This window comes from Chanodichthys erythropterus, chromosome 8 (genome assembly GCF_024489055.1).
Source record: "Chanodichthys erythropterus isolate Z2021 chromosome 8, ASM2448905v1, whole genome shotgun sequence".
NCBI classification, from domain to species: domain Eukaryota; kingdom Metazoa; phylum Chordata; class Actinopteri; order Cypriniformes; family Xenocyprididae; genus Chanodichthys; species Chanodichthys erythropterus.
The window spans coordinates 931,155-947,641 of record NC_090228.1 but is presented as its reverse complement, the minus strand read 5'-3'; the positions used below and the strand labels follow the sequence as shown (position 1 = coordinate 947,641).

Genomic DNA, 16,487 nt, shown 5'->3' with positions numbered 1-16,487 from the left:
TAAAACGTCTTAGCAATCATATTTTCGATAAAGCTTCACGTCTTTTCCACTAGTGCAGATCCTGAGCAACAGCGCATCATTCCAGCTCTGCGCATGCGCGCGTATCTGACTCTCATTAAATATTCATGAGGGGGGAGACGGTTCGTCCAATCGGATGCGAGTGAATTAATGCGGCGAGTCCCGCACGTTCCCGTCATGCACCGTGAGCGCGAGCGCTGATGCTGGAGTCGTTGTGGCACGAGCACGGACGTTTCAGAGGTAAATAAACTAAATCTGGCATCATTTCTATGACATTTTTAATTTATTTATTGCCTTTCTATAATGTGTCAGTCCTGACTGTTAGTGCACAAGGGAAAATGTGATAAATAGACTAAATCTTGTATTTTTCTTCTCCAGATTTTGATGGGTGGATATTTAAAGATGCCGTGTGATAATATTACATATCTAAATTAAGGATAATTATGAAAACATCATAGTGTATGCTGTATTTACAGCTGTGATTGTATTAGTGGACACTGATATTGATGTCGGTGAGGGAATCCCTTCATATATCGATCTATTCATCCTCAAACCTCACAGCCGCCTCTATTCACTTCTGTTTTATTTAATCCTCATTATTTATTCATTATGAAAATATCTGAACTCTTATTATTCTTTTGTCCTGCGCGAGAACAGTTTATTTATTCTGTATATTCTCAGCACATACATGCAGAAGCCTTTAGATGTCATTCCTACTGCGCATGCGCTCATTTTTGACTCGATTCATGTGTTTTGACTGAAGTGTTATTATACATGTCAATCAAGCGACGCGTCAAACCTGGGAAGCGCGTCACCGCGTCGCAGTACAGTTTATTAGCTTAGTGTTATTGTTGAGCAGCACTTTATTGGCATTCCTCATACTATTTTTTTATCTATCTATCTATCTATCTATCTATCTATCTATCTATCTATCTATCTATCTATCTATCTATCTATCTATCTGTCTGTCTGTCTGTCTGTCTGTCTGTCTGTCTGTCTGTCTGTCTGTCTGTCTGTCTGTCTATCTATCTATCTATCTATCTATCTATCTATCTATCTATCTATCTATCTATCTATCTATCTATCTATCTAAATTCAAATTCAAAATTGCTTTATTGGCATGACTGTAAATAATACAATATTGCCAAAGCATACATAAAACAATAATAAAAACATCTGAAAATAATATCAAATAATGCTATCAAATATTACAACATAACTTAAACTTAAATATTCAATAGAACATGTCTGAACATTTGTCACCACAGTGGTTAAACAGATACACACACACGCACTGTGGTGGACGGTAGGGAAACACACTGAGGTCAGACACACACATTACACACACTCACCTGCTGTCTCTCAGGCTGTGGCACATCCACACGTATCTCGCAGCCAGTGCTGCTGTCGGTCCCTCTCCTAATATTAACTTTATTTGCTCTACTTCAGTCATGGCTGTAAAGTTCTTTATTACGTTACTGAATTTGGTGAAGTAGAGATCTCTAATTGATATGTATTTTTGACAGTGAAGGAAGAAGTGCGTCTCTGTCTCGATCTCTCCTGTCCTGCAGTGAACACACACCCTTTGCTCTCTGGGTAACCAGCTCTTTCTGTGTCTGCCGGTCTCGATGGCCGGACTGTGCTCACTGAGCCTGTACTTGGTCAGGATCCGTCTCTGCTTTGTGTCTTTGACACTTTGGAGATATTTTTCTGATTCATAATTTGATTTCAGTGTTCGATAGAATTGTAATTTACTTTGTGTTTTATTTTCCTCACCCCAATGTTCCAGATATGTATTTTTAGATTGTTTGAAGATTTGGTTTATTTTGATGTTTGGAGAAGCAGTGCTGGTCTGAGACTGGTTAGTGTTAGTAGAGTTAGTCAGGTTAGTAAGTCTCAGAACCAGCTGACTGAGGTGACTCTTTTCGGGGTTCAGTTCTTGGGTTTGTAATGCTTTAAAATGTAGCGATTCTGTGGGACTTGATTTTAGATGCATCCAGAATTTGAGGGATCTTTTTTGCATATTAATAATCAATGGGAATCGGCCTAATTCTGCCCTACATGCATTATTGGGTGTTCTTCTTTGTAATTTTAGGATCATTTTACAGAATTCTGTGTGTAGGGCTTCTGTTGGATGTCTGTCCCATCTAGTGTAGCTCTGATCACTGAGTGGACCCCAAACCTCACTTCCATACAGCGCAATGGGCTGAATCACACTATCAAAGATTTTACACCAGATTGGAATTGGTAAATCAATGTTTTGGAATCTGTTCTTGATGGCGTATAGAGCTCTTCGAGCTTTATCTTTGAGAGCATTCACTGCCATACTGAAACTCCCCGATGCAGTGACGATCAGACCGAGGTAAGTGTACTGCATCGTGTGTTCTAGGGCGGTGCTGCCTAGACTGAACTGGTATCTGTGTTCCTGACATCTGGGCTTTTTCTGGAAGACCATAACGTTGGTCTTCTTGTTCTGGCAGTAGTTCTCCAGCAGGTCCAGGTGCTGCTGTAGTCCCTGTGCAGTGGGTGACAGCAGCACCAGATCATCTGCATACAGCAAGAGCTTGATGTTCTTATCTTGGAGAGTGAGTCCGGGAGCTGTAGACCGTTCCAGCTGCACCGCTAGTTCATTAATGTAAATGTTGAACAGCGTTGGACTTAGGCTACAGCCCTGCCGCACTCCTGTCTTCTGGGTGAAGAATTCTGTATGTTTGTTGCCAATCCGTATTGCACATTTGTTGTTCGAATACATTGATTTAATAATGTCGTAAGCTTTACCCCCTACACCGCTTTCTAAAAGTTTGTAATATAATCCGTCATGCCAAATAGAATCAAATGCTTTTTTGAAATCGACAAAGCATGCAAATATTTTTCCGTTTTTGGTCTGTTTTACGTGTTTATTGATTAGGATGTGTAGGGTGTAAATGTGGTCAGTAGTTCTGTGATTTGGAAGGAAGCCAATCTGACTCGGACTCAGGACATTGTGTTCGGTAAGGAAGTTTACAATTCTATTGTTTAAAATACTGCTAAATAACTTCCCCAGATTACTGCTCACACAAATGCCTCTGAAATTATTAGGGTCCAATTTATTCCCAGTCTTATGAATTGGGGTAATAAGTCCTTGGCTCCAGATGTCAGGAAAACAGCCTGAACTGAGTACAATGTTGAATAATTTGAGCACAGCCGTCTGCAGCTCAGATGTTTCAGCATTTCACCCAGAATGCTGTCAGCACCACAAGATTTCTTACATTTTTGGCTTTTGAGTTTATTTGTTAATTCTTCATGTGTAATTGGGAAGTCGAGTGGATTTTGATTATTTTTAATTGTGTCTTCATAAGTTTGTAGATTTTGGTTGATCAGATTATAATTGTCATTGAGTTGTTTTGGTGGGATTTCTTTATATAAATTTTCAAAATGTTTTGTCCAGATTTCTCCATCTTGTATTGGTAGGTCTTGTGGTTTTGTTGTGCTCAGATTATTCCACATATCCCAGAACTGATTCTGATTTATTGAATTTTCTATTTCCTGTAAACTTTTGTTGAGATGGTGTTGCTTTTTCACTCTAATTGTGTCTTTGTATAGTTTTAGTTTTGAACAGTATTCAGTTCTGATGTCTGTGTTTTTTGGTTCTTTATGTTTCAAATTTGATAATTTTCTAAGTTGTTTCCTTAGTGTTTTGCAGTCTGAGTCAAACCATTTGTCATCTTTTGGGGTATTTTTAGTATATTTTTTGCCTTTCTTTTTCAATTCACTTTTATGTGCTGCTTTTTTAAATATGTAATTTATTTCATTTGTAGCCAAATTAACACCATCTTTAGTTGTTTCAAATTTCTTATTAATGAATGTATTTATTAAATTTTGTAGTTCTTCCGAATTGAGGGCTTGGATAAATTTGTCTGGGCTGTCTGGAGCCCATTTGTATCTCTCCTGGACCTGATACATTTTGCAGGTTTCCAGCCTGTTTTGTTCTGGTGTGTGATGAGTTTTGATGTAGATGTTAGTTTGGTTATGGTCAGAGAGTGGAGTTTGCTGTTCTGAAGGAGGAAGGGTCCATGTCAGTGATGGCATAGTCAACTACACTAGCCCCAAGACCTGAACAACACGTGAAGCTCCCTAAAGAGTCCCCTCTGATCCTGCCGTTAAGAATGTACAGGCCCGAGGCTCGGCAGAGCTGCACTAACTCTCTACCATTTTTATTTACCGTTTGGTCAAGGTTGTTTCTTTGTGGGAGATTTTTTGTGAGGCTCAGGGGTTTTTGGCCAAAGACATATTCATTGCCCTTTGGATCTATGTTATCTGGTTCAGATCCTGTTCTTGCATTAAAGTCTCCACACAGCAGCACATTTCCCTGGGCCTGGAAATGGCTGATTTCTGTGTGGAGGTTGCTCAGATATTCCTCATCATGGTAAGAGGATTCTGCTGGAGGAATGTAGATGGCACAGATATAAGTGTCAGTGCCTGAAATGCCAATTTGGTTGTTTAGTTTTAACCAGCAATGAAATTTTCCAACTGTAGTAACAGAAATGTGTTTGGCCAGATCCTCCCTGTACCACACCAGAATTCCTCCCGAGTCTCGTCCACGATGGACTGTACTTAATTTAACTGAGGGCACAATTACTTCATAGTAGCCTGAGGGACAGTAGGTAAGCACATCATTTCTACACCAGGTTTCAGTGAGAATGATAATATCAGCATCTTTGATATTTTTCAGAAATTCAGGGTCTGTGCTTTTAGAACCAAATATTGAAGAATGAAGACCCTGAATATTCCAACAACTTATATGAAATGAACGCATTAGTATTTTTAAAGATAAACCTATTTGGTAAGACAGAGAGAAAATAACGTGAAAAGGGTAAACATTTACATTAGTGTTTTTTTTTTTTTGTTTGTTTGTTTTTTCCCCAATAGAGCACTGTGTTTGTGAATGATGTTCTTATCTGCTCAGGTGCTGGTTGCACAGTGTGTGCAGCATCTCTCTGATCTGGCTCAGTTCGCTGGCAGGTGTGGCGGTGGTGGGTGGAGCAGGAGGCCGGGCTGCAGCTTCGGCGTAGCTCTGTGCTCTCGGTTGCAGGGATTTCTCTTGGTGTGGATGTGGGGGGGGCTTTGGTTTCTTCTTCCTCATGGGGGCTTGATGGCCAGCAGGTGGACGTGAAGTTGGTGACAGGTTTACAGGTGTGTAGTGAGCCATAGGTGGGTGTGGGTGTGGTGGATGATGTGGGATGCTTGTCCAGCTGACGTCTTTCCTCACCGTCTGTCTATCTATCTATACATCTATCTATCTATCTATCTATCTATCTATCTATCTATCTATCTATCTATCTATCTATCTATCTATCTATCTATCTATCTATCTATCTATCTATCTGTCTGTCTGTCTGTCTGTCTGTCTGTCTGTCTGTCTGTCTGTCTGTCTGTCTGTCTGTCTGTCTGTCTGTCTGTCTGTCTGTCTGTCTGTCTGTCTATCTATCTATACATCTATACATCTATACATCTATATATCTATACATCTATCTATCTATCTGTCTGTCTATCTATCTATACATCTATACATCTATATATCTATACATCTATCTATCTATCTGTCTGTCTATCTATCTGTCTATCTATCTGTCTATCTGTCTGTCTATCTATCTATCTATCTATCTATCTATCTATCTATCTATCTATCTATCTATCTATCTATCTATCTATCTATCTATCTATCTATCTATCTATCTATCTATCTATCTATCTATCTATCTATCTATCTGTCTGTCTGTCTGTCTGTCTGTCTGTCTGTCTGTCTGTCTGTCTATCTATCTATCTATACATCTATACATCTATACATCTATATATCTATACATCTATCTATCTATCTGTCTGTCTATCTATCTATACATCTATACATCTATACATCTATACATCTATATATCTATCTGTCTGTCTATCTATCTGTCTATCTATCTGTCTATCTGTCTGTCTATCTATCTATCTATCTATCTGTCTATTTTTAACTATAATGTTTCATGTTTTTGTTTATATAGTGTTTGTTTAAAGCTCATGTTTTCTTGTATATGCAGAAGTATTTGAACAAAATTTCAACAGAAACGAAAGATCATGAGCAAATAACACAAAAAGAAGCAATAAATGAGAGAGTAATGTCAAAACAAACATCATCAGATTCCTTGAATTCTAGAAAAGACGAGTGAATTCAGTCCCTCTGTGTCTCTGTTTCTCCGGTGATGTTACATGAGCGTCAGTGAGGAGATCATTCACAGGAAACACTCGTTTGCTGGACTCATGTTGATGAGATCCGAGCCGAGCGTGAGTCTCTTCAGCAGAAGTGTGAGATGATGAAGTCCTGCAGCGCGTTCAGTATTTTTAGCTCGGCTCTGTAACGACACGAGCACTGATGATCCTGCAGCTTCACTCCCAGAGCCGCTCCGGCTGTAATGCGCTGCGCTCCACTTCATTATGAGCGACAGAAACAGGCAAACTTTCACAGTAATCAGGAGGCTGTCTCTGGGATTGAAGTGATGTCACTGCAGGCTCACATGCTGTGTGTGTGTGTGTGTGTGTGTGTTTGTGTGTGTGTGTGTGTGTGTGTGAGAGTTCTGTGGCGTCCTGCTGCTCTGGAAACAGTCACTCCTGAGACTGAAGAGGAAAACAGGAATGAGTGAATATTCCTCAGGATCTTCAGGATAGCTGTACTCTGGTGACACGGATCCTGGAGTGTGTGTTTGTGAAGGATGACACGTGTTGGGCGGAGTCTCAGAGCGTCACGTGTGGCTCACGCAGCGGTTGCTAGGCGACTGGTATGTGGTGTAGGAGTTGATTATAGATGCTCCAGTGCGTTATTGATGATCTGATCAATATATTCATCCATCTTTATTAATGCAGCTATTTATTTGAATTTGATTTAATTCATCTGTTTGATTACATTGCATTATTAAATCAAATATAAGATGAATTTGATAATCTTATATTTTATAACTTCTTTTCTGCAACTATTATATTTATTTGAATCTCAATTTCAATGCTATTTTCATTTTTATAATTGAGTTTACACTATTCAGTTCTGTAACTATTCAGATGAATTTCTATTCTATATTTATTGAATTTATTCATTATTATAATTTACTGCATTATTATATAAAATATGCATTAGATAATCTTATATTTGACTTAATTTCAGATTCATGGAATTTCTGATTTCTATTCTGTTCTATATTTATTTCTATTCTGTGTCTGTTCTATTGAGTTAATGAATCTGCTTATCTCCTCCGCTTTATTTAATTCTATTGTGTTCTGACGGTAATGAAGCTCTTTCTTGACGAGTTATGATGAGGTTTGTCATCGTCTGTGATGTCATCGCGTGGTGGTCGAGGGTCACGTGTTGCTAGGTGACTGACATCATCCGCTCTGGGCGTCTGTTTTAATTACACTGCTGCATAATTAAGATCTGCAGATGTTCTTGGAGTGAGTTTGTGTAGAACAGCTCTGAATTGTGCAGCGGAGGATCATGGGATAGCTCTGTTCTTCATGAGGTGCGTGTGATTTCGCGCTCGGAGCGTCACACGTGAGCATCTGTGATGTAAGTCGAGTTGAAGTCAGTTTCATTTCTGAAGTCGTGTCTGTTGTTGATCCCTGCAGTCAGACTCGTTAATCTAATGACTCGTTAACAGGCTGTTTGTGTTGAGGTTAATGATCTGGTGTGTGTGTGTGTGTGTGTGTGTGTGTGTGTCTCAGATCAATCAGCAGCTTCAGCATGAATTACCTGCGCAGGCGTCTGTCGGACAGCAGCTTCGTAGCCAACCTGCCCAACGGCTACATGATGGACCTGCAGAGATCGTCCAGCTCCAGCAGCTCTCCAGCATCACCGGCGACTGAGCGCCGCCCGCCGCCACCGGCCCCGCAGACCCCCGCCCCGGCCCCCGCCCCCGCCTCCGCTCCGACCCCCGCCCCGGCCCCCGCGGGGTTCCTCAGCTCCTTCTCCAGCGTGGTGAAGACGGCTCAGATCGCCAGCGCCGTTCATGCCAAAGCCTCCGCTCACGCTGACGCCGCTCCAGCCAAACCTGTCGTGCGCAAACCCAAAGTCCTGCTGGTCATCGACGACCCGCACACAGACTGGTGAGAGACGTCACATGACCTCAGAGCCTCACTGTCAAACACATGAACACCATCTTTGGTTCTCAAGTCAAGCACACGTACAGAGGGGGGTCTAGATGACTTTAAAACACTTACAAATATTATAACTGCATGGAAATGCATAATGAATAAATTAATAATATCAAACCCATTGAATTTAATAACATTTTTCAAAATTCATGGAAAATAATAAAATCTGAAAGTCACAGAAATTGATAAAAATCTTTAAAAATCAAATAAATTAATAAAATCTGAAAAAGTCTCAGAAATTAATAAAATCTTTAAAAATCAAATAAATTAATAAAATCTGAAAAAGTCAGAAATTATTAAAATCTTTAAAAATCAGAAATAAATAAAATCTGAAAAAGTAAAAAAAAAAATCAGAAAAAATCAGAAATAAATAAAATCTGAAAAAGTAAAAAAAAAAAATCTGAAAAAGTCATAGAAATGAATAAAATCTGAAAAAGTAAAAAAAAAAAGTAAATCTGAAAAAGTAAAAAAAAAAAAATCTGAAAAAGTCACAGAAATGAATAAAATCTGAAAAAGTAAAAAAAAAAAACCTATCCGAAAAAGTCAGAAATTAATACAATCTTTAAAAATCAGATAAATTAATACAAATCTGAAAAAGTAAATAAAAATAAAATCTGAAAAAGGAAAAAAAATAATAAAATCTGAAAAAATCAGAAATTAATAAAATCTGAAAAAATCAGAAATTAATAAAATCTGAAATAGTTAAAAAATAAATAAAATCTGAAAAAGTCTCAGAAATTAATAAAATCTTTAAAAATCAAATAAATTAATTAAATCTGAAAAAGTAAAAAAATAATAAAATCTGAAAAAGTCACAGAAATTAATAAAATCTGAAAAAGTCACAGAAATTAATAAAATCTGAAAAAGTAAAAAAAAAAATCTGAAAAAGTAAAAAAAAATTAAATCTGAAAAAGTAAAAAAAAAAAAAATCAGAAAAAATCAGAAATAAATAAAATCTGAAAAAGTAAAAAAAAAAATCAGAAAAAATCAGAAATAAATAAAATCTGAAAAAGTAAAAAAAAAAAATCTGAAAAAGTCATAGAAATGAATAAAATCTGAAAAAGTAAAAAAAAAAAAACCTATCCGAAAAAGTCAGAAATTAATACAATCTTTAAAAATCAGATAAATTAATACAAATCTGAAAAAGTAAAAATAAAAAAAATAAAATCTGAAAAAGGAAAAAAAATAATAAAATATGAAAAAATCAGAAATTAATAAAATCTGAAAAAATCAGAAATTAATAAAATCTGGAATAGTTAAAAAATAAATAAAATCTGAAAAAGTCACAGAAATCAATAAAAATCTTTAAATATCAAATAAATGAATAAAATCTGAAAAAGTCACAGAAACTAATAAAATCTTTAAAAATCAAATACATTAATAAAATCTACAAAAAAAGTCATGGAAATTGCTACAATGAATATATCTAGTTTCTAGTTATGCCAAGCTCTGAAATATTTTATTGAGTTGAAACTGCTGAGAAATTGCAATTTGTAAGTTAAAAATAATTTGTAAAAAAAATGATTCCATAATCACAAATAAATAGAAAAGTCTTATGAATACAACATTAAACCCTGAAGAACATGCATATTATCAAGCTATATTTTTTGAATGGCTGGATAGAGAGGGTCTGTGAGAGCAGCTGACAGTGTTTGACCACTAGAGGGAGTGAGAGTCCATCACAACACCAGTGTTTTACCAGCAGGTGGCGCTAGAGAAGCACACATCAGACCACAGTACTGGTGGAGCATGTAAACATCTGTCCAATCAGATCCTGTGAGTTAATGTGAAGCATGTGGAATGAGCCGGAATGTTCCGGGATATATAGAGATACATTGAGTCAGACGTCGGCGTCTGGGAAACTCATTGCTACTGTTTGTGGACGTCTCGGCCGCCGCCATTTAATTGGGAAAAAGGCTGAGATCTGTCTGTCTGTCTGTCTCTCTCTTCCTCTGTGGAATTCCTGACTGCAGTCAGAGAGTGTCTGGGAGACGCGGCCTCGTTCCCAGCGCTGCTGCTCGGAGAGAGGACACAATCACAGCTTCTGTCCGGCTGTCAGCGCTGCTCCTCTCTCTCTCTCTCTCACCTCACGCCTCGTCCCTGAGAGCTTCTGCTGGAGACCAGCTGCTCCTGTGTCCAAGAGCCTGAATCAGCTCAAACACACTGAAGTCGAGACTGAAATAAATACGTAAACATATAATAAATCATCAATAAAATATGAAGAGTGATATACATAGATATAATATGAAAAATTTGTATTATAAAAAAGTTTATTTAAAAAAATGTGTAATATAAAAAACTCAAATGTAAGTAGCAAACAATTTATATAATAATATTAATAATAATACATTTTAATAAAATAAATAATAATAATTCATAATTGAATATAATGAATAATATAACCAAAATACATGTAAAAATATTATAAAAATAAAATATATTATTATTAATAATGAACTTATAACAACAAATACTAAATATATGTTAAACAATAATTAAATCAACAAATAATCATGTATAAATAAAATAATGAATAATAATATCATTGTTATTATTAATCACAAAATAAATTTATTTATATAACAATTAAATAAATAATAATTTATATATAGAATTTAATGAATGTTAATATTTATTATTTATATAATAATAAATATAAAATTATAATTAAATAAAGAGAGAATTTAATGAATATTAATACTATTAAATAATATTTATATTTATTATTAATATAATTAATAATAAATAATAACTTGTAATAACATCAATCAATTACATTTAATAAATATAATAGTAATAAAATAATTTATTATTTTTTAATATATATATTATTTTATTTATATTATTTATAAATTATTATTATTAATAATTAACTTATAACAACAAATACTAAATATGTTAAACAATAATTAAATCAACAAATAATCATGTATAAATAAAATAATGAATAATATCATTGTTATTATTAATAACAAAATAAATTTGTTATTTATATAATAATTAAATAAATAATAATTTATATATAGAATTTAATAAATGTTAATACTATTAAAAGAATGGCATTATAATTAATAATAAACATTAAATTATAATGTCAATAAATTACAATTACTAAATATAATAAAATAATAATAATAAATACTAAATACATGTTAAACAATAATTAAATTAACAAATAATCATGTATAAATAAAATAATGAATAATATTATTATTATTAATAATAATAACAAGTTAAATTATATTTATTATGTAATAATATTATTGATTAATTATATTAATTATATTTGTTATTTATATAATAATAAATATAAAATTATAATTAAATAAATATAATTTATATAGAGAGAATTTAATGAATATTAATACTTTTAAATAATAATATTTATTTTATTATTAATATAATTAATAATAAATTATAGCTTGTAATAACATCAATAAATTACAATTAATAAATATAATAATAATAAAATAAACAAATAAAATAATTGTATATAATAATAAATATAAAATAAAAATTAAATAAATAATAATTATTTAGAAATAGAATATAATAAATAATAATAATAATATTAAAATAATGACATAATTAATAATGACATATAATCAAAAATAATATTAATTAATTAATGCTCCAGTGTTTTCTGTCCTTCAGGGTCAAAGTCACTGCAGTTAGTCGAGTGTAAATGAAGCGTGTGCTCGTCCTGTCAGCTGATGGATGTGGAGATGAAACGAATGTGACGCTGAATTCAGAGGAACAGATCTGAGATCAGCTCTGGATCATTCAGTGAAGATGACGCACAGATTCTGCTCCAGTAACATCATTCCCGTTTTGTTGTTTTTCAGGGCGAAGTACTTCAGAGGAAGGAAGCTGAACGGAGAGTACGAGATCCGCGTGGAGCAGGTGAGCTGAATGAATGAAAGCGGCTCCAGATGTTCGTTCGTTTCCCCAGACGTGCGGCGATAGCATCTGTAGATCTGTGAGCCGTTGTGTTTCGACTGAGTAAGCGCTGCCGTTCAGACACTGCGGCCCACGCTCCAGAACCAGCTGATGATGGTTACAGAACCAGAAAACTCATTTTTAAACAAACACTCTCACTCATCTCAGTGCAGATCTGTGAGTTCATCTGTGTTCTCCAGGCCGAGGTTTATCTTAATAACACTCCACAGACCCTTCAGACCCACAACAGGCTCTTTGTGCTCGCGTCACGCTCCAGCCCTTCAGAGGGAGTCGAGCGAACGACACGTTTGCAGTCTTGGGAGGTCCTGCTGTTTGTTCTGACCGTCCTGATGTTCTCAAACATCTGCTGCGCAGACCGCCGTCCTCAGCTGAGCTTTATCAGACATCTGGAACCGATCCGACGCTCCAGATGTGTGTCCGTTCAGTTCAGGCATTATTCATTTTCTTCACAGAACTAGAACTAGAACCATAAAAACATCTTCATAACTCCATAAAAACATTATCCGAAGTACAATATAGAAAACTAAAATAACTCGGCTGTTCTTTTGAGTTTATTACGTCTCATTTCACCACTGAGACTGTGTTCGTACAGATATGATGATGATGATGAGCTTATTTTGTCCTGTGTGTGTGTGTGTGTGAGTGTTTATGAGCTCTGGTCATGTGATCGGGTGAAAGGCACCTTGCATTCTTCACCCTAATGACACCCATTAGCTTCGGCTCCAAAAATACCTGCCAGGATTCCAGATGGGATCATGACGCCAGCGCAGACTTGGAAAGCACCAAGGACTGTGTGTGTGTGTGTGTGTGAGTGTGTGTGTGAGTGTGTGTGTGAGTGTGTGTGTGAGTGTGTGTGTGAGTGTGTGTGTGAGTGTGTGTGTGTGTGTGCTGCATTTATTTGATGATCAAAAATACAGTAAAAATAGTGAAATATTTTTACAGTTTAAATCAGCTGTTTTCTATGTGAATATATAGTAAAATATAATTTATATCCAGTGATCAAAGCTGAATTTTCAGCATCATTACATCATTTTCAGTGTCACATGATCCTTCAGAAATCATTCTGATATGATGATTTGATGCTCAAGAAACATTTATGATTATTATCAATGTTGAAAACAGTTTTTGTGGAAATTATTTGATGAATAAGAACAGCATTTATTTGAAACAATATTATTATAAATGTCTTTACGTCCTTATACTGAATAGAAGTATTCATTTCTTTAAAAACTCAAATTTTTATATAGCATGAAAAGACTTCATTTGTGTTGCTGTTCAAACATTTCACGCATCGGATCACACTAATAAACTCCTCGTTACGGTTAACGAGCGCTCAAACATCTGCATGACGAGCTGAGCGTCTCTCTCAGTCGTGGAGTTTGTCTCTTGGACTTTCTCCTGTTTTCCTTTCCCAGCAAGAGAAGCCTGAATGCGTTACCCGGACCGTAACCATGGCAGCGCGAGTCTGGCACACCTCCCGTGCTCCCGGCCAATCGAGTGCCTCCATGCCAGCCGGCCAATAGGAGTGACTTATGTGTGTGTCCTCTAACTGCTGTTTGACATTCATCTGTGTGTGTGTGTGTGTGTGTGTGTTCTTTAAAGCACAGATGTTTATGTGGAGTCGACGAGCTGTTCTCTCACTGAGACGACAAATAAACGCATAATCTTACCAGTCCCAAACTTTTGAGCTTCTGTACTTCATGTTGAGTGTTTGGCATAAATGGCCGTTTGATGTCTATTATTTTGGTGTTTTATATGGTGTAAAAAATATAAACATAAAAATACCATTGTTTTATTAATAAGGATGTAACCACTTAGATCATAGATGTAAATATGGTAAAAACACGTAATTTACAAAGGAAATACATGGTTTTTTTAAGCTTTCTAACAGTTATAGCACCACCTATGGTGCGACCTCCATAAAAGTTGGCATGCTTGTTTAGAATCTTATGCCACATGTGCTCACCTGATTTCATGAAGTTTTGAGTTTTTGTTTAGGATTTATAGGCTTTTGGGTATATTTAGCTACTCCCATTATCCTAACCCTAACCCTTTTATAGCGACCCAAAGGGTAAAGTTCATTACCCGATTATTGATCTAGAGAGTCCATAGAATTGTCCTGCACTGGTTTTTATTCTGATCGGGCGAAAAACCTAGGACTAGTTAGCAAAAGTAGTTTTTTACAAAATCATGAATATTTAATGAACGATTTGATTGACAGCATTAGTTCTTGAGGCAAAATTGTTCAGCATGAGGAGATCTATCAAATGATATGCATATTGTGCGAAACATCACATGATAGCAGAGGCGTAAAACTCGTTAGCGCACACTAGTGGCCGATTTCTTTCAAAATTTTCAACATGCCCACCGAGTTTCGTTCCGATCGGCCTCCGTTAACCGGTGCTCAAATTACATTGGCCGATGGCGGCCATGTTTTTCGAGATACGTCAATATCCTCATAGACCATCATGCCCCCTTGGACCAAGACACTGCATGCCAATTTTCAAGTCAATCGGACTAATAATGGTTGCGTAGTTATAGCTGTTCTCAAGTTATAGCGCCACCTAGTGGCCAATCGCTGCAATTTTTCACTGTGACCAAAGATTGATCCTGTAGACATGTGTTCCGAGTTTGGAGAAAATGTCTCATTCCGTTCACGAGTTACAGCCATTTTAGTGAAAGTGGCTCCGCCCACATCGTACGTTTTTCGAGCGACCGTGAATCGAAGTTTCAACTTTTTTGATAATTATTAATATTCAAATTCCAGAGAATATTTCTGCTCTAATTTGGTTCTGATCAGGAGAGAAACCTCAAATTAGTTAGCTAAAATAGGTTTTAGAAAAACTCTAAATGGCGGGAAAATTTCCCGGGCGGAAATAAAACGGAAGTTATTGTGTGACGCTGGTTTACGGCATCAAAATACTGTTGATTTTGTGTTTATGGACTGTAGAAATCTGTAATTCATGTCTGTGATTCAGTGCCTTCAAAAACCTGATTAAAACGCTGAAATTCAACAACCGACCAATGGCGTGAGTTGGGGGCGTGGCCAACGGAAACCTGTTTGAAAACACTCATTATGTTTTCTATTTTTGTCCATTCCTTCGGCTCAGTGTGATCTGATCTGTGTCTGACCAAGGGCTGCTGGGTAACACGAGTTAGTCACATGACTAACTCCAGTATGAGTGTAAGTGTATGAACTCTAATCGGCTGCGGTGTGTGTTTCAGGCCGAGTTCTCCGAGCTCAATCTGGCGTCGTACGTGAACTCCGGCTGTACGGTGGACATGCAGGCCATCCGAGGAGGAACCAAAGTGGTCAGGTGTGTGACGACATCATCCCTCAGAGCGCGTGATTGGTTAATGTCATCAAGTGACTCTTTCAGCTTCAGCTAGTGTGACTTTAGGAGATTATTCAAGGTTTTGTCTTCATAGTTTGAGTTCGTTTATTACAAAGTGAATCAGTCTGTGCTGAATGAATCGATTCCTTCCGAGCTTCAGATCAGCCTCCGTCTCATTCCTGTCTGGAAGCAGATTGTCATTCCAGACTGTTTTTCCAGCTTGTTTTCCACCGTTTCAGCCAGACAGAAATGAGCTTTCAGTGGAAACACAATCGTTTGTCTTGTCTGAAGCGTCCGTGTGTTTGAATCACATTAACCAGCAACATCATCCACTAATGAACTAAACATGAAGCGCTTTAACATCTCTCCACCGAGCAAACGGTTCTTCTTAATATCGGTTGTGTTCGATTAAAGTCTGTGAAACCGCTGGCGCTCAGGTCATGTGATTTGAGACGCTGTATTAATAAACCTCATCTGTACTTCCTCACACTCGTGCCTCTCTCGGCTTCAGATGTCCGTCATCTGCCAGACACATGTGATTATTTATACCTGCCTCACTTATCCAGACATCTTATACTCGTTTAATAAAGGCCTCTATTAATAGTGTGTGCAGCAGTGCTGAAATTCAGCCTCGCAGGCAAAGATTGGGGCTATTTGATCAAAAATACTGTGAAATAATATTACAATGTCGTCTATGTGAATATATAGTAAAGTGTAATTTATTCCTGTGATTTTCAGCATCATTACTCCAGTCTTCAGTGTCACATGATCCTTCAGAAATCATTCTGATATGATGATTTGATGCTCAAGAAACATTTATGATTATTATCAATGTTGAAAACAATCATATTTTTGTGGAAACTGTGATATAATTTATTTTTCAGGATTGTTTGATGAATAGAAAGTTCAAAAGAACATCATTATAAATGTCTTTACTGTCACTTTTGATCATTTTCATTCAAACAAAACCTGATAATGAACAAACTAAAGCTGTTTTGCACACATCATGATCCGGTT

The 16,487-nt window shown here is 36.2% G+C and overlaps 1 protein-coding gene across 7 annotated transcripts in view; it reads left to right on the top strand.

The window, feature by feature from the left end:
* Positions 1–105: 105 nt before the first annotated feature.
* Positions 106–16,487, top strand: part of syn3 (synapsin III) — an 84,829-nt gene continuing 68,447 nt past the window's right edge. For 5 of the 7 annotated variants that reach the window (XR_010895643.1, XR_010895644.1, XR_010895645.1 and 2 more), the window contains exons 1-4: positions 106–258; positions 7,747–8,127; positions 12,021–12,078; positions 15,361–15,452. Coding sequence is in view for 4 of the 7 variants with exons in the window: in XM_067391322.1 (XP_067247423.1) it covers positions 7,766–8,127; positions 12,021–12,078; positions 15,361–15,452 (512 nt within the window). In the remaining 3 variants the exon portion in view is untranslated. Of the gene's footprint in view, positions 259–4,998; positions 5,191–7,510; positions 7,592–7,746; positions 8,128–12,020; positions 12,079–15,360; positions 15,453–16,487 lie in introns of those variants that run through there. The other 2 variants (XM_067391321.1, XM_067391320.1) reach the window with 2 other exon arrangements.